The 23,864-nt window shown below is 40.1% G+C and overlaps 1 protein-coding gene across 2 annotated transcripts in view; it reads right to left on the reverse strand.

The window, feature by feature from the left end:
• FAM13B (family with sequence similarity 13 member B) overlaps positions 1-23,864 on the reverse strand; it is a 72,118-nt gene that overhangs the window by 1,536 nt on the left and 46,718 nt on the right. The window contains exons 14-23 of one of the 2 annotated variants that reach the window (XM_081955673.1): positions 23,539-23,604; positions 22,094-22,301; positions 19,758-19,890; positions 18,185-18,266; positions 17,083-17,309; positions 8,840-8,923; positions 7,103-7,198; positions 5,310-5,393; positions 3,868-4,040; positions 3,342-3,443 (exon numbers count right to left, since the gene is read on the reverse strand). In XM_081955673.1, the coding sequence (XP_081811799.1) occupies positions 3,342-3,443; positions 3,868-4,040; positions 5,310-5,393; positions 7,103-7,198; positions 8,840-8,923; positions 17,083-17,309; positions 18,185-18,266; positions 19,758-19,890; positions 22,094-22,301; positions 23,539-23,604 (1,255 nt within the window). The remainder of the gene's footprint in view (positions 1-3,341; positions 3,444-3,867; positions 4,041-5,309; positions 5,394-7,102; positions 7,199-8,839; positions 8,924-17,082; positions 17,310-18,184; positions 18,267-19,757; positions 19,891-22,093; positions 22,302-23,538; positions 23,605-23,864) is intronic. The other variant, XM_081955674.1, reaches the window with a different exon arrangement.

Genomic DNA, 23,864 nt, shown 5'->3' on the forward strand with positions numbered 1-23,864 from the left:
AATATGTTGTTAAAAAATCTTGGCTGGCTTACTTTTTTAAAGTAGACAGTGAGGGCATCAAGTTTAAGTTTTTCACTCTACAGATTTCATAAGAATAAAGGACTTGATAGAATCCTTCCTTTTGATAAACATAAGCAATGCCTCAGATTATGTCTTATGACTACCTGGACCACTGAAAATGGCCAAGCAAAAAATCACATTCATAGCATTTCATAAAACTGAGTAGCATTGCACTGATATCTTATGAATGATAGACAGACTGATAGAAAAGTGCAAGACTTCACCCTTCTGGAAAACTGAAGCCATGGAAAAAACATCATCCCATCCCCCAAAGAAACAGATCATTAGGGGGGGGGATGGATTTTTGCAGTGTGTACATATTTTAGAAGGATAGACATGGAGATAAAAAGGTATAAATAATGCTTCTAATATTTATCCAACAATTATTTGCATCAATAAAAGGAAACTAGGCCATGTCTGAAGCAGAGCTATGTCTTTCTCTTTTGTTTTCTTTATAAAAATGAATGTAAATGTATCCTGAAGAAACAAATGTATTTGTGTCCTTTAATCAAGAATTGTACTATATTGCTTATCTTCTATGCAATAGAATTTTACTCTGATTAATTGTAATGAATCAAGGATGAGTAGTGATATATAAACTTTGTCTTAACTATAACATGTGCATCACTTAAACTCTTGTAAGTTGAGGATTACCTGTAGGGCTAAAATGTAAAGCCATGGGAGAAAAAAGTCTAGAAAACTTTAAGAAAAAAAACTTTCCTAAAGTTTTCTGATTTTTTTTTTCTCCCATTGCTTTTACATTATAGCCCTACAGATAGTCCTCGACTTGCAACGGTTCATGTGGTGACTGTTCAGAGTTACAGCAGCAGTGGAAAAAGTGACTTATGACTGTATTTCACTTACGACCGCTGCAGCATCCGCAAGGTCATGAGGTCAAAATTCAGATGCTTGGTAACTGGTTCATATTTATGATGGTCTGGGGGGTCATATGATCCCCATTTCCAATCTTCTGACAAGCAAAGTCAATGGGGAAGCCAGGTTTGCTTAACCATGTTACTAACTTAACAACGGCAATGATTCACTTAACTGTGGCAAGCAAAGTCGTAAAATGGGGCAAAACTCATTTAACAAATGTTTCACTTAGCAACATAATTTTTTGGCTCAATTGTAGTAAGTTGAGGACTATCTGTACTTTTATTCAAATGCAATGAATGTCTTATTTGCCAAAGTAACCTCTAGTTGTAATGGGCCTACTCTATTGATAGTCTGCAACTTTTTTATCTTGTTGGCTGTTCTATTAAACAGAAACAATCAAAGACTTTCAGGACCCATCTCTTTGGGTCCTCCCTCCAATTTCCCATTTTTTTAAGGGATGGTCAATGAGAAAGTGGTGTTATCTGCAGCCACAGAATATCCTAGAGATAAGTTATTTGAAGCATGGGCAGTCAGAATTCAGGCCCAGGCATGAAATTGATGCGTTGGGTCATTTTGGTTTGCAAGGTTTGATTTCTCAATGGTTTTTGATGTCAATCTTTGATGTCAATCATTTTTGCACTGACTGCAAGGTTGTGGACTAGAAGCATTGTTTAAAGTGCCTCTGCCATTTCCTAAGTAAACCATTCAAATGAGGGTTTGGCATGGCACTTCCATGTGGAGGCCTAGAGGTGTTGATTTTCTTTCCCCTATTTTTTAATATCCATATGACACCACTGAGAGAAATCATGTCAATTTCAGATGCAACACTATCCATACAAATTATGATACTCAGCTACCGGTATGTACTGCCAGTGATGTTACAGAAGCCATGACCTGAGTCTGCAAGCTACAAAAGCTTTGAAACATCCACATGAAACTCCACGAAGATCATTCTAAATTATGAAATTAGTTGTTATCTATATATCCCTATGATACCCAATGCTCCTGTCACCAAATTCAAAAAAGGAATTGGTACCACTGACAATTGCCTGAACTGTATCATGGGCAGATACAGGGAGAGAAAAGCTGAAATTACGCCGAAGCAACATAGAATTATTGATGGTTAATAACAAACCAGTCTCAAGAGAAGAGATTCTATTTGGGGTGGGATTCCCCTTGCAGATGTACATCTGCAGCCCTGATTTTCAGATGACATGGGATTGATAGTTGACAGCTGCATCAGGATTACATTTGTACAATGATTAGAGCAGCAACTATTTCTATTTTTAAACTACGTAGATTTGGAAAACTATTTTTTGCTTTGGTTACGTTTTACCTTGGCTATTCCAACATACTTGAAAGTGGGCCCACCTTAAAAAGTGCAGAGAAATTGTAACTAGTGCAAAACTACAAAATGCAGCATCTGAAAACTGCTAAACAATAAGAAATACAGTAACTATATGTCATCTGGATTACAAGAGCTACACTGCTTTGCAACCAAAATTAAAGGTATTTGCCAAAATGGTTTAGACTCTTATTGTATGAATGAATGCCTGTCAGGCCCAAAACCAAGAATGACAGGTGGACATTTTTTCCCAAGATCAGTTCTTTATTGTTTTACATCTATAGGAAAAAAATCTGGCCAGACTGAGGAGTCCACTATCTGCATCTACAATAACTGCATCTACAATATACAACGTGGACCCTTAGGAGTGGGCTATTTTCACTCTCCCTGATCCAGGATACCTGGGCTAAGTTGCCCCTCTGGAATGCATTTTCCTCTGGAGGGTCCATCATCTTACTACATTCTATCACACTATGAATCTCTTTTGCATTTAAGATTTGTAAGGCAAGATATTATGAAGGTGGCTGCATTGCCCAAAAGTTTCTCTGGCACATGGGAGAATAACTCATAATTCATGAACTGGAAGGTGAGGAGGGGAACTGCATATAGCCACCATTCTGTCCTGCTTTACAAGAGGAGTCAAGATGCTCTTTCAACTTCATTTACTGTTACATCTTCAGTTTAATGAATGCTTTTTCATTTTTTTTATACTCTTAAGCCAGTTTGACTGCTCTAGTTCATAGAAGGTGACATAGAAATCAAATATGTTAATTATATAGTCTCTGGTATTATCAAAGAAACTTAATCTAATATTTTATATAATGTGTCTCTGAAAAAAAAACTATTTTCAATAGTTTCTAATAACTCAGCATTAGATTTTCATTAAATAAAATATACATAAATAAAAATATATTAATACATTTTTTAAAAAATCTATGTGTATTAACTTACTAAATAGCACCCAGCAAAACTAATGCTTCAATTAAAACAAGCATGTTTCCACTTTTGTTTTTATTAACAAGGCAAATCTAGGGCAATCAGTGTTATATATTAAACTGACCTCCCATTTTGTTGATAAAATCCTTCTTCAAATTCCCGTAGGGTTTTGCGCAATTTCTTTTTTTCACCTCTGGCTTTCCAAAGTTGTTCTAATAATTCAGGCCTAGAAACACATGGTAAGAAAATACTCTGGTTAATCAATACCATCATTAGTGGCCCATCCTCTAAAGGAGCACAACTTAATTAGATAACTGATAACTTTTTTAGAAGCTTGTATCAAATATTTTTATTTCTTTCTTTCTTTCACTTGTTCTCTTGCTAATAATTTAGATAAAAACTAAAGAAGTGATAAGCGATAAAACTAGAGTTACATTTCAGGAGACTCTTCACGGAAGGGGTATGCAAGAAGTTTTCTGATGTCAAAGCAGCCATATTAGGATCGGACACTTTTCTAGCCCATTTCAATCTAGCAATATAATATTTTGTGTATCACTGATCTATTTTGGATTTAATTAGAATCCACAAATGATTTTTAAAAATAAGCAGCAGTACATTTGTTTGGTATTTGCAATGTCGTATTTACTTACATGGAAGCTGCTCGGATACTAGAAAGTCGAAGCTCTCGAGTTAGTTTCTCTTGACTTTCTTCAACATCAGATTCTGAGTTTTCCACAGGGCTAGTAGCAAAGGGAGGTATTTGGGCACTGGATGTTAATATATCAGTCAATTCTGAAGATATATCACCATCTTCTTCCTCTTCCTTAAAATAATAGACAAGTTTTAAGGATTCAAATAATGGAACATTTTAAAAAAAATATTACTACTGCAGATATATTCATATTTACATGTTGCTATTGATGGTTAAGAATTGTTTGGGCATTAATGTTAAAGTCAACAGTGGTTCTAGCACTCTGGGAAATACAAACAATGGGAACAGCAATGCACAGTAAAGCAATGGGAAAAAATCACTTGCTATTGTAAATTGTCTTTTTGTATGGTTCAGTGTTTTATAACAGAAAATTCCAGAGGCACTATAAAATATAACAGAATTGTAGGTGTAAAGAGGAACAGTCTAAGAAAATATTTAAAATCTTTTTTTCACCCCAGAATGCTTTAATACTACAAGACGTATGTTATAAAAATAGTTTTAGAACATTTGTACAAATAAATATGTATTTAAATAATCCAAGTGCATTGCAAAGAAAATTATCTGTAAAAGCATTCAATAATGGAATTCATAAAAATAACTCATATAAGTGTTTTATACACACACACACACACACACACACACACACATTTATCATACCTATAACCTAAATAAAAGTAACCTTCCTTTTAAAATGTAATAAAATTGTCAAAAGTGCAAGAAATGGGGTGTGTTTCCCCCCCCCCAAAAAAAAAACACTAATATAAGCTCAAGCATTTGTAGGTCTCCTACTGTTTTACAAACTATAGAAGCTGTGTTATCCAGGATATTCTGAATGCAGGACCATTTATATTACAAAGCTCCTATATTAGGCGTCACAGAAGATATTAAGTAGATCAATAAGATCTTCAAATTTTCATGTTACAGTACCTCATCCTTTGTATTAATAACACTGGGTTAATGATAATGTTTCTGGCCAATTATAATGGGAAGGCCAGAGATATCACCAAAGCAACACTTTATATTAAACAACTTAAATCTAGGCACAGTTTTATTATTGATTTATTAATTATATTAACAATTACCAAGTCCCTAAGGATTCTCAGCAGTTTACATATAAGACCGAACATACATAACTAGAAAGTTCCTAAACTTTAGTCCACAAAGTAATAAAACACACAGAACAAATTAAATTAATCAAACAAAGCTAACTAAACCAAGATGGGAGTCAAGTTTTTTCTAGATTGATTGAACCAGCTAGGCCAATTCCTTTGAAAGATTAGACTACAGGAGATAGGTAAGTGTATGGCTTTATAAGTATAGCATTTTAAACTTATCAGAAGCCTCTTGGCAACTAGTGCAGTCATCTTTATCGAGAAATACCTTAATTTCCTCAAAGAAATGGGCTGTTTCTCCTTCTATGATAGGTTGTAACATCTGGCTACGCCTTTTAGTTGATGGTGATCCCTGAAATATAATCAAAAGGTGATAATGCTTTAAAAGCTATGTTCCTATATATTTAGAGCATGTGCCATTCTAGTTTACATAATTTTTCCTGAAATATGGAAATTCTATCTTCACTGTTTTTATTTGTAGGATAAAGTGAGAATAAAGAATATTGGCTCAAACTATAGAACATTCATTGTGTATACACTAATGTTAAAAAGAATAATAAAGTATGGGAGTTCAAAAGGAATTTGAATTCTTAATACAAGAAAGCAAGTGCAATAGATATAAAAGAAATGAGATGATATTACTGGAAAGCATCAACTGAAGAAAACTGTTTGCACGAAAGAAGGAAACAACAGAAAAGAAGGGCTTTAATTATATGTTAAAATATCTATCCTTGCTTGGAAATCAAAATAAATGAAATTTGACAATACTGAAGAGACCCTATCTAGTGTAAAGTAATTGGAGACATGAATAAAATGAATGTTTGTAAGTCGCCCAGAGTTACCTTATGGTAAGATGAATGGCCAATAAATTGTATAAATAAATAAATAAAAGCAATACTATAATTAGTGCATAATATCTCCCATTCACTCAAGAAAGTACAAACAATATTTTTAAGAGGCATAAAAGAATAGTAACAAAGAACTTTCATTATCATAACATTTATTATAAGGCCATTTCTAACTCTGAAAGCTATCCTCCAGAAGATAGAGGAAGAGATCAGCTTTCTCTCACTTGACCCTAGGGATTTGTAAGTGTGTGCATGTGCAAAAGTGACCTATGATGCTAGAGTTCCTGATTGCAAGGACAATTAAAATATAGATGAACAATAATAAGCTCAGAGTAACCACAAATGAAATTCCACAGCAAGAGAAACAGCAAAATGTGTATAGTAATGTATTCTATCAAAAGCAGGATTGACATCTAAGCTGGTAAATGAACTAATGGTCTGGGAAAATATGTATGAATTGTCTTTGAGAAATATTGGAAAATAAGTGACATATCTTTGAACTTAGGGGAGCATGGGCCATTGCAATGATGTTAGATGGTAGGTTACCCCCTTAGTCATCAAAGATGGAAATTAGATTAAATCGACCAAATGTTGTCTTACTAATAGCACTTAAACTTATATACCACTTCACAGTGCTTTACAGCCCTCTCCAAGCAGTTTACAGCATCAGCATATTGCGAACTTCCAACTTCGGAAGGATGGAAGGCTGAGTCAACCTTGAGCCGGTGAGGACTGAACCCCTGGCAGTCAGCAGAATTTGCCTGCAATACTCATTCTAACCAATGCACCACCACATCTCCTTATCCTTATCTATTCTTACATGGTATTAATGTTCTAATGCCAAGCATTCCAAATATATTGAAGCCTTCACACCAGATCACAATATGTTCATAGAAAAGATCTTCATTTTCAACAATCAAAGCCACTTGAAAGGATAATCAAACACTTGTTGATGAATGGTAGCAACAGCTAAATACATATTAAAATTTTCTGTAAATGATAAATACCTCGGAGATTGGAGTTAATTTAGAGATTGGTTATCCATAACTAATGGACCAGGTAAAATAAGAATAAAGATTTCCCTAGTTATTTCTTATTATAGTCATTGTGAACATTAAAAGTAAGAGTAATAAACAAAAATCAGCCCAAAACAAGTTATCGAGGCAAATAAATCACAACCAGAAAACATATGAAAAACGGATTCTATACTCACAAGGATAGGAGTAATGCTTGCTCGAGTTAACATCTGTTTCACAAGCCTGTACCTGTCATAGAGGGGTTTAACAACATGTCTGTCTTCTCTGGAAACCTGAAAGAAAGAAAGAAAATTCAAACACTGAAAATGAATAAAAGGGACTTGCCTTAAAACTAACAGAGTAATATAAAGATGGCAAAAGTAAATCACACAGAAATAAATCAATAACAAATTGGGCTTGATAGGAAAAAAGCAGGCATAAAGTGGTCAAATAAAAGCAACAGGGATAAGAAGGGCACTTATAAACACTTAACTACTCAATACGTATCTACTGTATTGGGGGGGGGGTGTCCTTGCAAGACAAAATCTATCATGTGTGGTTTGCTTCATGACTGCCCTGTTAAGCAACCATTCAGAGTTATGACAGCACTGAAAAAGTAACTTTATGATCCACTCTTGTATTTATGATTGTCACAGCATACTTGCAGTCACACGATCAACATGTGGGCACTATGCAACTGCATTTATAATTGTAGCATTCCACAGTCATATGATTGCCACTTTCACACTTCACCTTACATCTGGCTTCCGCCAAGGAGAGACAATGGAGAAGCCGGCAGTAAAATTGCAATTTGCTCTCGTGTGATGTCTTGCTTAACAATCAAATGGAAAGTGATATTGTAAGTCTGTTGTGATTAGGTGATGTTTCTTTAGTGGCCATGTTGCTTAGCAACAAAGTGCCATTCTCAGTTAGGGTAGCTAAATGAAGAATGCCTGTATTTAAATTTAACATGTGAGCCATATACCAGTTGAATACAGGGACTCGGTAAGTATAGCTTTAAATAAATAATAAATGAACTCTTTGAGATAGGTGCCTATTTTACAATACGAAGCAGCAACATCTCAATCCACACCAGTAAAGTAACCCCATCTTTTCAATTCAATTCAATTCAATTTTCAATTAGATTTTAATTTCAATTTTTTTTAAAAAAAGTCTACATAATATACTGTCAGCAAAATTAAACTCTTACACACTAGTTAGTCCTCAACTTACAGCAGTTCGCTTAGTGACCGTTCAAAGTTACAACAGCACTGATAAAAGTGACTTATAACCATTTTTCACACTCATGGCCATTGCAGGGTTCCTATGGTCATGTGATTTACATTCAGGTGCTTGATAACTGACTCACATTATTGAGAGTTGCAATGGGCTGCATGTGATCAACTTTTGCAATCTTCTGACAAGCCAAGTCAATGGGGAAACCCAATTCACTCAACAACCGTGTTAGTAATTTAACAACCACAATGATTCACTTAACAAATGTGGCAAGAAAAGTCATAAAATGGGACAAAACTCACTTAACAAATGTCTCACTTAGTAACATGAATTTTGGGCTCAATTGTGTTCATAAATTGAGGACTACCTGTATTCTCTTCTCAAATTAATAGTTCTTAAAATACTTCTGAATTATGTTTCTGAGATTACATTTAGATAAATATTGATGAATGTTGATGAAAGTTTCAAGGAACAAATTTCTGAAAAGAAACCACAGTTTGTTTTAGAATTCTTAGAATTCTATTGTTAAGCTGTTTTGAAGGACTCAGTCCTATTTATTCTTTGGTCTCCAACACAATTCCTTCAGTCTAAAGCTACTAGAAGAAACATTGGGGCAAGTGTTCAGTGATTCTCCAAGATGATGTCAACAGTGTTTTAAATAATTCTAAACAGGCAGAAGGGAGAGTATGAAATATTACCGGACGTCCATGCTGACTTTCATAGAACAGGAGACTTTTTTGGAGTGATGTTTTTTCTTCTGCCAGATGGTCTTTCGTCATTTTCTACAATGAGAGAAATGAAACTGTTTTATCCCATAGCCATTTTTGTTTTTATACTTACTTGTGGAGCTAAAATAATAAAACGGAAATAGTTAAATCGAAAAAGAATTACGATGAAAATATTTTTCTTCCCATACCAACTTCTTAAAGCAATGCAGAATTTTCTCAGCAGAACAAAAGGCAATGCAAAACATTGTTTAAAACAATCTGTAATATTAAAAATCAATTTATAGGCTTTACAATTTCTCTCAAAATACTAGTATTCTTATTTGTGTTTAAACATCATTAGGGACAGAGCTAGGAATTCCAAAGTCAGAATGCTAGCACAGAAAAAACGCAGACCTAAGTATCCATCAACCTAGCCTTTCTTAGTTTTGGAAAAAAAGCCAAAGATTACAAGAAAGCTCCAGGAGAAAAGTGGCTTTCTTTGAACTCTTTAAGACTTCAAAACAATTTTAAGGATCTTCATGATAAATCAAAACCAATGCAATTGGTTCATACTCTCTGGACTGCACAACCATAGTATAAAATTTTATTTTGTCATAGCTGAATGTCCCTACAAAGGGACGTTCTACAAAGCTGTATAAAACTGAGTGAAAATTTGCAAGAGATTTGCAAGAGATTTGCATTGCTGCTGGCAACTAACCTAAGACCGGGGGGGGGGGGGGAGAATAAGGAGAATAAGATATGGCTAGGAGTTGGTGAGTTAGCCGGGAGAGACCAACTAAAGGTGGCTATGGCGGCGGGTGAGGGAAAGGAAGGCCGCCATTGCCTGGACTTCTGCTGTTTTTTCCATCATACCCTGGCTGCTCCCAACGCCCCTATGCCCCCCCCCAGGCCTTGTCAACGCCAGCAGGGGACACCAAACTCTAACTGTAAGTCTCTGTGGACCTCTAGGAAGGAACCACCCTGAACCAGCGCGAATAATCTCCCACGTTTGGGTCACTCTGCCATGGAACATCCTGAACACCTTGAACAATCTCTCACCTTGTGGTCACCTTCGTCGTTTTATGCAATTTTATGTAATTGGGGGTATTCGATCATTCCCACCCCCTTCTTCTCTATCTAAATATTTTAACATCTCCTTCCTCCCTCTAAGACCCCGACTCATTAACCATCAACTTTTATGAACTTTTACCAACTTTCTATCAACCTTTATTAGCATCCTGATTCCATTGGACTTTTAACGAACTATTTATTCGAGGTTGGACCTGCTCCGCCTGCGGGAGGCCCCGCTCTTGCAGGTATGGCCCTTGGCTCTCTCAAGGGCCTGCCTTGATGACGGGTTTGTGAACCCCGAGAGGTGGAAGAAACGGAGGCTGAGGGGCTTTTTATCCAGAAGTTTTTTATTGTTATTAAGGGGTTCCAGGGAGGGGGGGTGTGATAACCAGGCCGGGAGAGGCGCCAGTGCCAGTGCTAGACGGACAGGTGAGTCCGGGAAGGAAGTGAGCGGAGCGGGGGGGGGAGAGGGAACAAGTGATTCCAATAGAGGGTTGTTTGATTACAACGGTCGCGGGGAGGGGGGGATGCGAGGACAAGAGAAGATCACAAGGTCGGTTGGGAGACCGTGGTTGTTGGCTATGCCCGGTCGTTTGCACCAACCCCCGCAACCTAGGTGGCCAGGAACTACAGAGCCCGGGCCTACGGCTGATGCTTTGCAATGCAAGGTCCGTAACCAACAAGGCCCCCCTCATTAATGAGTTGATCTCTGAGGGGGAGCTAGACCTTGCAGGGATAACGGAAACCTGGTTGGGCCACGAGGGTGGTTTACCCCTCGTGGAAATGTGCCCACCAGGTTTCCGTGCATTCCATCAGCCTCGGGCCCTGGGTAAGGGTGGTGGGGTGGCGGTAGTTATACGGGAAGGTCTAGAGCCGAGGGAGTTCACTGTTCCTCAGATATCCGGGTGTGAGTCCCTTGGTGTGAAATGGGGCCCACGGAGGCAGTTGGGTTTGCTGATTGTATACTTGGCTCCTCGCTATACATGAGCAGCCCTGCCCGAGCTCCTCGAGCTGATCTCGGAGACGGCGGTTGAGATCCCCAGGCTTATGGTCATGGGGGATTTCAACCTGCCGTCGACGGGAGCAGCATCTGAGGTAGCTCGGGAGTTCATGGCTTCCATGACAGCCATGGGCCTGACCCAGTTAATTCAGGGCCCCACACACGAAGGAGGCCACACATTGGACCTTGTCTTTGTATCTGAGCAGTGGACGAGTGATCTGGGTAGAGGGGATTTTACTGTTACACCCCTGTCATGGTCAGATCACTCATGTCTCCGGCTTGACTTCCCTGGCGCTACCCCCCACCGCGAGGAGGCGGGACCAGACGGTCCACGCTGGTACCGCCCCAAGCGCCTGATGGAGCCGGATAGGTTCCAGACGGAGCTTGGGCCATTACCTGTAGCCCTGACCCGCGCTCGGTCGGAGGACCTAGCGGCCGCCTGGAATAGGGCGGCGGCTGGGGCCTTGGACCGGGTTGCGCCTTTGCGACCTCTCCTGCGGCAGCGACCCACCCGGGCTCCTTGGTATACCGAGGAGCTGAGGGTGATGAAGCGCCACAGGAGACGTCTAGAGAGCAGGTGGAGGTCCTCACGCTCCGAATCTGATCGAACACAGGTAAGATCCTACTTGCGGACCTACCTGGTGGCATTAAGGGCGGCCAAACGTAGATATTGTGCCACCCTTATTGCGTCCGCGGATAACCGCCCTGCCGCCCTGTTTAGGGTGACCCGCTCCCTCTTGTCACAGAGGACGCAGGGGGCACCCTTACAGGGCAGAGCAGAGGAATTTGGGGAATATCTGCAGGACAAAGTCGCTCAGATCCGGAGCGGATGGGCCCCACTCAGTGGTCCAGACGAGCCGCCAACAACGAGTCTTGTGAGACCATAATGGGAGGAGTTTGATTCTGTTGCCCCCGAGGATTTAGATAGGTTGCGTGGACGGCTGCGACCCACCACACGTTTAATGGACCCGTGTCCCTCCTGGTTGGTACTGGCATCTTGGGAGGTGACACGAGGCTGGCTTCTGGGCCTGGTGAATGCCTCATTGGGTGAGGGATCCTTACCAACCGCCTTGAAAGAGGCGGTGGTGAGGCCCTTACTTAAGAGGCCCTCACTCGACCCAATGGAGCTAGCTAACTATCGTCCAGTCTCCAACCTTCCGTTTCTAGCGAAGGTTGTTGAGAATGTGGTGGCCCAGCAGTTTTCACGACACCTTGACGAATCCGAGTATCTAGACTCACGCCAGTCCGGCTTCCGACCTGGGCACAGCACAGAGACAGCCTTGGTCGCGTTGGTTGATGATCTCTGGAGGGCCAGAGATAGAGGTTGTTCCTCTATCCTGGTCCTATTAGACCTCTCGGCGGCTTTTGATACCATCGACCATGGTATCCTATTGCGCCGGTTGGAGGGGATGGGAGTCGGAGGTACCGTTTTGCGGTGGTTCGGCTCCTACCTCTCCGACCGGAGGCAATGTGTGTTGACAGGGGGACAGAGGTCGACCCCGAGGCCACTCACTTGTGGGGTGCCACAGGGGTCGGTCCTCTCGCCTCTCCTGTTCAACACATATGTGAAGCCGCTGGGTGAGATCAACCGTGGTTTTGGGGTTGAGTATCACCTCTACGCTGATGATACTCAGCTGTATATTTCAACTCCAAACCACCCCAACGAGGCTGTCGAAGTGATGTCCCGGTGTTTGGAGGCCGTCGGGGTCTGGATGGGGGACAACAGACTTAAACTCAACCCCTCCAAGACTGAGTGGCTGTGGCTACCGGCACCTCGGTTCAGCCAGCTGATTCCATCGCTGGCCATAGGGGGCGAGCAATTGCCCCCTGTGGAACGGGCGCGCAATTTGGGCGTCCTCCTTGATGCCCGGCTGTCAATGGATGACCATGTGGCGGCCGTGGCAAGGGGGGCGTTCCACCAGGTTCGCCTGGTGCAACAAATGCGCCCCCTACTGGACCGGGATGCCCTACGCACGGTCACTCATGCGCTGGTGACGTCCCGCCTGGATTACTGCAACGCTCTCTACATGGGGCTGCCCTTGGGACGCGCCCGGAGACTGCAGTTAGTTCAGAATGCAGCCGCGCGGGCTGTGATGGGGAGTACGAGGTACTCCCACGTAACACCTCTCCTGCGCGAGCTGCATTGGCTACCTGTGGTTTTCCGGGTGCGTTTCAAGGTGCTGATTACCATCTTTAAAGCGCTCCATGGCACGGGACCTAGTTACTTGCGGGATCGCATCCTCCCACATACATCCCTGCGGCCAATACGCTCACACAGGGAGGGACTTCTCCTGGTGCCATCCACTGGACAATGCCGGCGGGCGACACCGAGGAGTAGGGCCTTCTCTGTGATGGGCCCAACCCTCTGGAATGACCTCCCCCCCGACATTAGAACCACTTCTGACCTCCGCTCCTTCCGGCAAAAACTGAAGACTCACCTGTTCCGATTAGCAGGCCTGGCATAATTCAACTGTCCCTCCTGGCAAACGTACTACATCTGGTTATTTTAGGGTTTTTTTAATTTACTGTATTTGTTTTTAGGGGTTTGAATTTATTTTATATCTGCTTTGTACAGTTCTTTTAACGGCATTTTAACCTCCTCCATGTCAACTGTCAACTGTACATATTTAATTTTATTGTATCTTGTTATATTTTGTATGAACTGTACACCGCCCCGAGTCCCTTTCGGGAGAGGGGGCGGTCTAGAAGCATTAAATTAAATTAAATTAAATTAAATTAAAATTTTCAAAGTAACTTTAGATTAATACAGCATATAGAGATGATTTTAGTACTTTAATACCATTGTCAAATTAAATTAAGAATTAGCAATGGTAGTCAATAGAAGAATAAACAATAAGAATAAGCAATACATGTTCTATCTAAGTTGAAAAAAATGTGTCCTTATTGCAGCGGTGGGTTCCAGATCCCGTTGCAACTGGTATGGTGAAACGGGGCCTGGCATCCACCAAATGAACGCGCGCAGCGTGCACATGCATCCTACCCTCCAGCGATGCCTCCGTGATGCTCCAGCTGGCACCGTACACGCCATGAGCGTGCGCGGAACCGCCAAAAAGTTCAAATACAGGTAAGGATGATGGGTGGGCGGGCAGGCTCTCCGGAGCATCGTACCAGAATGGTACCTGGTGCTCCAGGCAGGCACTGGTACGCCCGTACCGGGGCGTACCACCTGAAACCCACCACTGCCTTATTGTAACAAAGAAGCAAAATATAACATTTTAAAGACTTGGAGTAACCTATACTTTGAATGTTCACATGCAGAATTATAGTCTACAGATAGTTTCCAAGTTAAATAAATTTAGTATTAGGCTTATTTCTTAAATCTGAAGTTATTTGTTACATGGATGCTTAGTTCCATAGCAGTCTGCTATTTTCAGAGAAGGAATTTTGTGTAATTTTAACCAAGAAGCAGAAAATATCCTAGCAGCTGTTCTCATGTTCAGACCCAACTCCATATATTCTGTAGGAATATAATGCTTGGTAAGATTTAGCAAAAAAATAAAATAAAAAAAAAATCAGCTAGTGAGCAATAGAAGTCTATACTTAAAAATTGCTTCATTTTATGGTGAATCATCTTCCAAACTGTTGAGTTACTTAGTTGCCACAAAGTATTAAAAAAATGATCCAACCTGGTTATTGCATTTCTGGTAGTCTGGTAGTCTTAAAATTTGAATTGTCTATTAGAGCAACAAAGTCTAGGATATTGCATCAATGAAAAAGCATCTTGTACCAATTTTCTCCAAATGTGATATCTGCAGGAAATTTATATTTATTTTCCATTTATATTCCCATTGCTGCATATCATTTGGCATGTACATTCTGCATTCATTTAACCAAAGAATCTTTAGTTTGTTTATTTTCTATATCAGAGGTTCCCAATCTTTTTCGGTTTGTGGCTCCCATAACACTTCGGATTTTTTCCGCGGCTCCCTTAATAGGTACATCCGATTTTTTTTAATTTTTGACTTTTTAAGGATTTGGAAATCTACTTTTTAGTTCGTTAAGGTTAGGTTAATTGAAAAATAAATTAAACATGAGCTTTAAATTCACAATTTATTGAACATCGTTTAATGATTTAAAATTATTAATGGGATGGGCTTATTGTTCGCTGCACAACTTCTCAAATCTTGGATCAGAAAAATAGCTTTTGAAATGTAACTTAACCACCACACTAGCCCAGTGGTGGGCAACCTTTTTTTTCAACTAAGCCAAATCTCGCCAAAACCACGATTGAAATTTATTTGGAGAGCCGCTCTTGCTTAGCAACCAAAATTTTGGGCTCAATTGTGGTCATATGTTGTTTTTTTCTTTCTTTCTTTCATCTCTCTCTCCCACTTTCTTTTTTTTTCTTTTTCTTTCTCTCTCTCTCTCTGGCTCTTTGTCTCTCTCTCCCTCCCTCCCTCTCTGTCTCCCTCTGTCATTTTCTCTGGGTGTCTATCTGTCTCTCTCTCTCTCTGTATCTCTGTCTCTCTCTCCTCCTTCCCCCAACTCTGTCACTCTGTGTGTGTGTGTGTGTGTGTGTGTGTCTGTCTTTCACTCACTCTGTGTGTGTGTGTGTGTCTCTGTCTCTCCCTCTGTCTCTCTCCCCTCCCTTCCTCTCTCTCTGTCACTCTGTGTATGTGGGTGTGTCTGTCTCTCACTCATTCACTTAATCACTCACTCTGTGTGTGTGTCTCTCTCTGTCTGTCTATCTTTCTCTCCCTCCCTCCCCCTCTCTGTCTCTGTGTGTGTGTGTGTGTCTGTCTGTCAGTCTCTCTCTGATTCCCTCTCTCACTCCCTCTCTCTGTTCCTCTCTCTGTCTGTCTGTCTCACTCACACACACACACACACTGTGACCACAGTGTGTGTGTGTGTGTGTGAGTGAGACAGACAGACAGAGGAACAGAGAGAGGGAGTGAGAGAGGGAATCAGAGAGAGACTGACAGAGACGAATCAGAGACGTACTTTTAGCTACCTGGCAGCGGCGTTTTGCCTTGGGGGGCTCCTCAGAACTTCCCAAGACTTCGGAGGGAAGCTTCTGCAAAGGCGAGTGGCAACAGGTCTCCCAGGCTTTAATTTGCCGAGCTGTGCGCACGCGCCTGTTTTCCACGGCGTGGAGCAGCGGCGAGATTCTGCGCGGTGAGCGATGATTCCAGGGGCCATCCAGGAAGATGAGGAACGCGAGGGGGACCCTGCCCCCCCACTGATGCCCCCCGGAATCATCGCTCGCCGCCCAGAATCTCGCCGCTGCTCCACACCGTGGAAAACAGGCGCGCGCGTACAGCTCGGCAAATTACAGCCTGGGAGACTTGTCATGCCCGGGCTTTTGCAGAAGCTTCCCTCCAAAGCCCGAGAGGAGGGAGGGAAGCGGGCGCCCGGCGCACAGAAGAGCCGCATTAAAATGTGCAAAGAGCCGCATTTGGCTCGCGAGCCGCGGCTTGCCGACCACTGGTCTAGAGTGACTTTCAGTTTCTTTATCACAGTACTTTACTGGGCAGACAACAATTCAGAATGATCTTTTTTACTGTTCTCACTCCTACAAAGTTCTAAAATATGAGCGTGGTGGAGAAGTGAATTTGCAGATTTTTTTCTCCATGTTAATATTTTAAAATGTGCTTAATGGTGCCATCTATCCAGGCCATCTTTCCAAATCGAAGGTTTCAGTCATCCAGACATTTCATGAATCCTTTTCTACTAATGTATTTAAGGATAGTCTAATTTATCTTATCCTTGCAGAAATTTTGAACACTATCTATAATTAGATAATTATACAATTAATCTGGAGTCGTCTTTGTTAAGTAAACATAGATCAAGGCTATGTTTCATCACCACCAACACCACATAAGGCAAGATATTGAAAAAGATCTGCATATTGTCCCTAAAATGTCAAAGCATTCTATTCCAGGGAACTGCTTCTTCTGCAAGATGCTTCCTCCTTTAAATAACTATCAGGTTAATATTTGTCTCCAACATTATACAAACAAATTCCATTTCTTCTGCAGAGCCCAATGTATGCATTAGAGATTATTCATATTTCTATCAAATTATTATGCCATGGGTCAGTACTATAAGCAACTTAGTGAATGAGATATTAGGAAATTCAACAGGATAATGAACTTGACAGATGCATTTTCTTTTCTGATGTAGCAGCATATGCAATACTTACTTTTATATCTTCTGGCAAGCATCTATCAATTCGCTTTTCTTTCAATTTTTTTAAAATTAGTTCAACAGTGATTTCTTTTGTAGGCTTCTTCTCTTTCTGAGCAACACGCAGATCATCTTCATTGTCTTCATCTTCATGATCCAGAGATGAACCAAAACTTTTTGGAAGAGTGTTGCTTCGTGGACGTGCCTGAGGTATCAATTCATCTGAGCTTTTGTGCTTTGCATCTACATTGAATTAAAAAAAAAATGAAACACAAGCCCATAGAACATAGCTCAGTCACTTTGTAACTGTTACTTTTAATGTGCCTAATCAAAACAGAAACGAGGAATTTAAACACTAAACCACCTGGACCCAATGGGTCATCATTCAAGAGCCAAGGTGGCACAGTGGCTAGAATGCAGAATTTCAGGTTCACTCCAGGAGTTCGATTCTGAATGGCTCAAGGTTGACTCAGCCTTCCATCCTCCGAGGTCGGTAAAATGAGAAGCCAGATTGTTGGGGACAATATGCTGTCCCTGTAAACTGCTTAGAAAGGGCTGTAAAGCGGTATATAAATCTAAGTGCTATTGCTATTTCAGAGGCATTTCCTTATCTAAACAGATAAACAGGATGACCAAGGGCAAAAAGGCAGGGGAAGTGAGATTAACTTGTAACCAGCCTGACTGCAGATAACCACCCTCTGGCAGCCAATGGCCTCCAGAGGGCTAAAACAGGACTGACTTACCTGATCTCCAGCAGCTGAAGGAAAGGCTAGTCTGAAGGCTAGGGGGATTGGCCTGCTTGAACCCTGGATGGCAATGCAGCAGCACTCAACTGGCCATAATTTTGCCAAATTTCAATCTCACAAAAGTAATGGATCCAGATTTTGGATGCATTCTGTAAGTTAGCCTATTTGTGGCACCTCGGTTCAAAATTTGTTTAACTGGATGTTTCATCCAGTTTCAGGTTTAAGATGAGAATTTTAGTGGCATATAGATACCTAACATTGTTTTAGAAAGTAGAATGAAATAACAATCAAATGCTTTCTTAATGAAAATTGTCAATAATTAATAAGCATGAGCTGCAGAGGTGGCATGAGAGATTTCTATGAAAAACCTACCTTTTATTTGCTTTTTTAATTTGGTAAGCTCTGTCATCCATTTCAAAACCTTTGGATTTGCTGCAATATCAGAATACGAAGGCTGCAAAGAAAGTAATTTTTTTTGTAAAAAATAGAAAATACCAAAAGAGCAAAGAAATGGAATTTTAAAAAGGGGACAAGGGATAATAAAAACAAAATTCAAGAATGCAAGCTACAACAAAAGGTATAGAAAAAAAATTTAAAAAATAAACTCCTGACTTTCTTTGATACAGATCAAAACCTGTAAATCAATAATCCACAGCAATACTTCTATTGTCATATCTAATCATTAAAATATGACTAATCATCAACCCTGCACAAGGGTTGGTAGCTGTTTTGCTCCTGTTTACTATCTATATAAAACTGTATGGGAAAATCATCCATCACCATGGGGTGAGATATCATCAATATGCTGATGATAGTGAGCTGTACATCTCTGCCCAGGGTGAATTAAGCAATGCTGCGACCACTCTCTCGGTGCCTGAAGGCTATTGAGGTCTGAATGGGAACCACAGGCTCAAACTGAACCCTGGCAAAACAGAGTGGCTCTAGGTTGGGAACTCTTCAGCTCTTGGAGAAAAATACCATCTTTTTGGTTCTGGAGGGGTTGCACTGCTCCAGATTGACCCAGTGCATAATATAGTGGTTCTCCAGCTCGAGGAACAAATAGCAGTTGGGCCAGAAAGGCACAATTATGAGTTGTGCACCAATTATACCTGTTCCTGGACCAATGTGTCCTTCTCACAGTCACCCACATGCTGTAACCTCCCCTCTGGATTATTGTAATGAAGCTACCCTTAAAAATATCTGGAAGCTTAATGTGTACTACTTAGTAACAGATAAAATATATTTATATTATTTTTACAATATGAAGTGATTTACGTATATACTTGTTATCTGAAATGCAGCTGAATCCTAACTTATCATCATCACCACCATCCTAAATCAGTCAACTATCACATGAAAGCCTCTTCTTTGAAGGTTATGGATAGTAATGTACCATATGTTGATCCAATGTAGGTTGGTAGAGGGATGATTTTGAACTTTCCAATCTAGGGATGAGAGGGAATGACTATCCCAAAGTCACTCAGCCAGCTTCTATGCCTAAGGGAAGACTATAAACTAGGTACCCCCCTCCTAGTACAGCACCTTAACACACACTGGTAATAAATATTCCTAAATGAATAAGAAGCTTCATTTCCATCATATAGCTTTCTGAGAGAAATTCAAAATTATGATTTTTCTTATTGATTTATTTTCTATTGATATTTTCAATTCTGCTTTAGTGCTAAGAAAAAAGTTAGCGAACAGAAAAAATAAACACAGCAATTCAATGGTATTCTATAAAGAAAAACAGAAGAACTACTTTTTTATCCTATTTTTGTTCAATGAACTATACTAACATGTGTGTTAGTGTAACAATTGAGAAAAGAAAATTAAGTAGAAAAGAGGAAAGAATGGAATGATGAAAAAAAAATCAATGCAAGTTCATTTTTGTAAAGTAAATAAATATTATCCTAAAACAGCACTGTAAAATATTAAAATAATTTACCTTTAAGTTTTTGTCTTTCTCAAATTGCTCCTCAAACTGTCTTATTTTTTTCTGCAACTTTTTGACTAGCTGATATGGAGTCTTTTCTTCTTTTCTATCATCCTTAGAACTACTAAATGCTGCTCTTCGAGTTCTGAATGTAAAAGAAGAGGTAAATACTATAGGTACTATATATACATATGGGTACACATATATGCATGTTCAGTTAAAAGAGGAAACAGGTATACATTTATGTTTCCATTATAAAATCCATGGAACATAGACAACAAAATTATTTTTTTACTTTTACAACATTGTCACCAATATTTACTATAAATTACTACTTTATTTCCTGCTTTTTATTATTTTTATAAATAACTCAAGGTGCAGAACGCATCTAATACTCCTATTTTCTTCACAACAACTCTGTCGTGCTGAGTTGGGTTGTGCTGGGCTGGGCTGAAAGAGTGATTGGTTCAATGTCACCCAGCCGGCTTTCATGCCTAAAACAGGACTAGAATCACAGTTTCCTGCTTTCTAGTCTAGTACATTAACTACTAGATCAAACTGGCTGCTGAAAAGGTAACATGGCTAAGTTTTTTAAAAAGCTGTTAATCAATACACTCAGAGGTGGGTTGCTGCCAGTTGGGCCCAGATCGGCTAAACAGGTAGTAGCGGTGGCAGGAGGCTCCGCCCACCTGCCCAGATGCTTCTGTGCATGCACAGAAGCATTGTGCGCGCCCGAACCGGTAGTAAAGAAATTGGCAACCCACCTCTGAATACACTGATAGGAAAAAAACCCTTTTCTTGCTAAAGTCTTTCCCAAAATTAGTCAACCATGACATCTAAGAACAATTAAAGTACTGAAGAATCACTTCTAAGAAGAAAAACAGAGCTTTCCCATATAAATTGTTTAAAAAAAGAATTTTAACAGAAAAGTAGAGCAGAATGCAGAAAAAAATGGATTAAAATATTTTATCATTCTACAAGTACTATGTTTTCTCTAAAATAAGACCTCCTTGGATAATAAGCCCAATCAGGCTTTTGAGCGCATGCACTGAAATAAGCCTTCCCCTGAAAATAAGTCCTCCCCAAAAATATTGCAACACAGCAGCAGCCATGAGGTGACCCATGCTCGCTGCCTCCTGCACCTCAAAAATAGTAAGACCTCCTCGAAAATAAGGCCAAGTTCGGGGGAGGGGGTCAAAAGAAAATAAGACCCTGTCTTATTTTCAGGGAAACACGGTATTTGGATCTCAATGTTACAATTATTATGCTGGCTAGGCTTTATTAGCTGCCCAAAACAGGTAACATATTTCATGAAAGCTTAAAGGTCATTTTTTCTATCAATGTACATCAATCCTAATTTATTTAACTTACTTCAACTGAATGTTATCGATTTAGTTCACAGTTAGCATTTCTCAAGATTTAAAACAATATTTGTTATGTTTTTCTATTCATTTTTGTTTACATGCATTAAAACCAGTGGTGGGTTCCTCCCGGATCGCACCGGATCGCGCGCGCTCCCTTTCAGCGCTCCACCTGGCTTGCGCGCTCCCTTTCAGCGCTCCACCTGGCTTGCGCGCTCCCTTTCAGCGCTCCACCTGGCTTGCGCGCTCCCTTCCGGCGCTGAAACCGGAAGTACAGTTTTGCCCGGCCCTGGCGAAGCAACGACGCCTGTCTGCGCTCCACCAGCTCGGCTGGGAACGGAGATGTTTCCTCAGCGGAGCGGAGCGCCTGAAAAGTCTTTTCAGGCGCTCCGCTCCGCTGAGGAAACATCTCCGTTCCCAGCCGAGCTGGTGGAGCGCAGGCAGGCGTCGTTGCTTCGCCAGGGGCGGGGCAAGACTGTACTTCCGGTTTCAGCGCCGGAAGGGAGCGCGAGAGCCAGGTGGAGCGCTGAAAGGGAGCGCGCAAGCCAGGTGGAGCGCTGAAAGGGAGCGCGCGCGATCCGGTGCGATCCAGCAGGAACCCACCACTGATTAAAACATTTGGAATCTACACATTCTTGAAAGAAGATTCCTGGCATTCTTTTAGTGTTTTCCTATACCTTTGCTTGATAGTGATTTTAAACAGACATTTTTACTCTATGCACAAGTTGCAACTGAAGAAAGATAAATTTATTCCAAACTTCAGCTGATAATAAAAATTATTCAGTGGAAACGGCAAATTCTCTTCTAGAAAACTTTTTTTTTAATAAATCTACTTTTTTAAAAAACTCAGAAGCTGTCTAGAAAGATAACAAAACCAAAAAGTCTTACGATTTTGGAGTTAAAGGTAAAAAATTCTATATGCTAATACAAATCATTAATAGTTTTTTTTCTTATGAACTGTATCTGTGAATGACATTAACAACTTACCTAACAAAAGGAAGGGCTTTAGATGAAGAATCTATTTTTTCTGGATCATGTAGGAAACGCTGACTTTGCCCAAAATCCAAACTCCGGTGTGCCAATATGGGATGACTATCTAACTCCAGAGGATGATTCATTCTGCCAGCTTGTGGAGAAAGCTGAGCTTCTCCAGATTCATTATCTTCCTGCCAAGATTTAAAAGCAGGAAATGGTTCTAGAAGGAAATAAAAAACAAATGGCACTGGGATATTAGAAGACTGCAAAAATTGCAAATTCACAATGTGACTAAAATGAATAATGAAATGCACTGGAAAGCTACATGTCAAAGAAAAAAAGAAAAAGAAAATAGGTCCAATACACTTAAGACATATACAACAATCTTCCCATAAGTGTATGCCACTTTACATATTTAATTAGCTAATCATCATGCATTAATAAAGAAAACTATACCATGTTGTACACTAAATATGTACCATGTGCGCTTTGATTATGTGCCTTAAACCATATGAACAGGTAATTTTTGTCCAAAACAACAGAAATTCCTTCAGGTGCAACAGTGTGCATTAATATATTTACATAAAGATTTTAGATAATGAAGTGCAAATCCTATGTTTCATTGTAATAAAAAAGACTTGACTCCTCCATATATTGATATTGAAGAATAATAATTCTATTGAAGGAGCATTAATTGTTTGTGAAGAAAGTAAATAAATAATATGTAATATTGTACATTACAGTTATAATGTGTGTTTTTGTGAAATAATTTGTGGCTTTCTAGGGAATCTGAAATAGTAGAATAATCCAAGAAAGGAAAACCTTGTTATTGTCCCTCTAAAATAACATATATGTGTATATGTGTGTGTACTAATATTAATACACACACCGAGACAGTTCTTCACTCTATTTCTTTATTTGCAAACACAGAAATAGAATGACATAAATACTGTATTTGGTTTTTCCAGTGCAAATCTTATACTTGAAAGATAGTTTTGAACAATACAGTGACAACACAATAAGATGTTGATTAACCCACTTATACCTGCTTCCCACCAAACACCAACATACATTTTAAAGAATTCCTTGTTTAAAATAAAAGTTATTGGATTACAAAAAGGCAAACCAGACATGATGTCATGGTGTGAACTTATAAAGCTGCTTTATATGGACACTCTTCACTTGTCCAACTAGCAGGGCACATTCTCCTCTAGCTGGCAGAGGCTTTCCCAGGTTGTGAGGCAGTATTTCCTACTTCTGCTGGCAAAAATCATTTAACTGAACATACCAGCATGTCAAACTTTAATATGCATATCAATGCACAACATTAATATGCATATCACTGCGCCAATCATAAGCCATGGCTCTCCAGAAGGCAGCAGGTAAAAGGGGTAATTTGAAAGCAACCATAAACCATGAAAGAGGCAGTAACTGAATGTATGGCGAACCATACTTACCCTCCCCTTCTCTCTGTAGATGCATTGTTTTGAAATCAATGAGGGGAAAAGTGATAGGACATGGCGCTAATAAATGAAAAAAAATGGCAAAAAATACTGAAGTGAACACATCGCACAGTTAGAACAGACTATAAATAATACGTAGGAGTATAGTACCACATAGAAAGTCTTCCAATTGATTGTGGGCCAGGTCAAAGCACTCTTCTCAACTGAATGGAGCAGTTAAAAGGTGCCCAACGCCATTCAAAATTAAGCCCCTTATTAATTAAAAGTCTTTCCAGAAGTGTTCCAGAGGTGACAAACAAAAAGCCACATGCTTTTCAATG

This window comes from Natrix helvetica (assembly GCF_964273705.1).
Source record: "Natrix helvetica genome assembly, chromosome: 1".
Lineage (NCBI taxonomy): Eukaryota > Metazoa > Chordata > Lepidosauria > Squamata > Natricidae > Natrix > Natrix helvetica.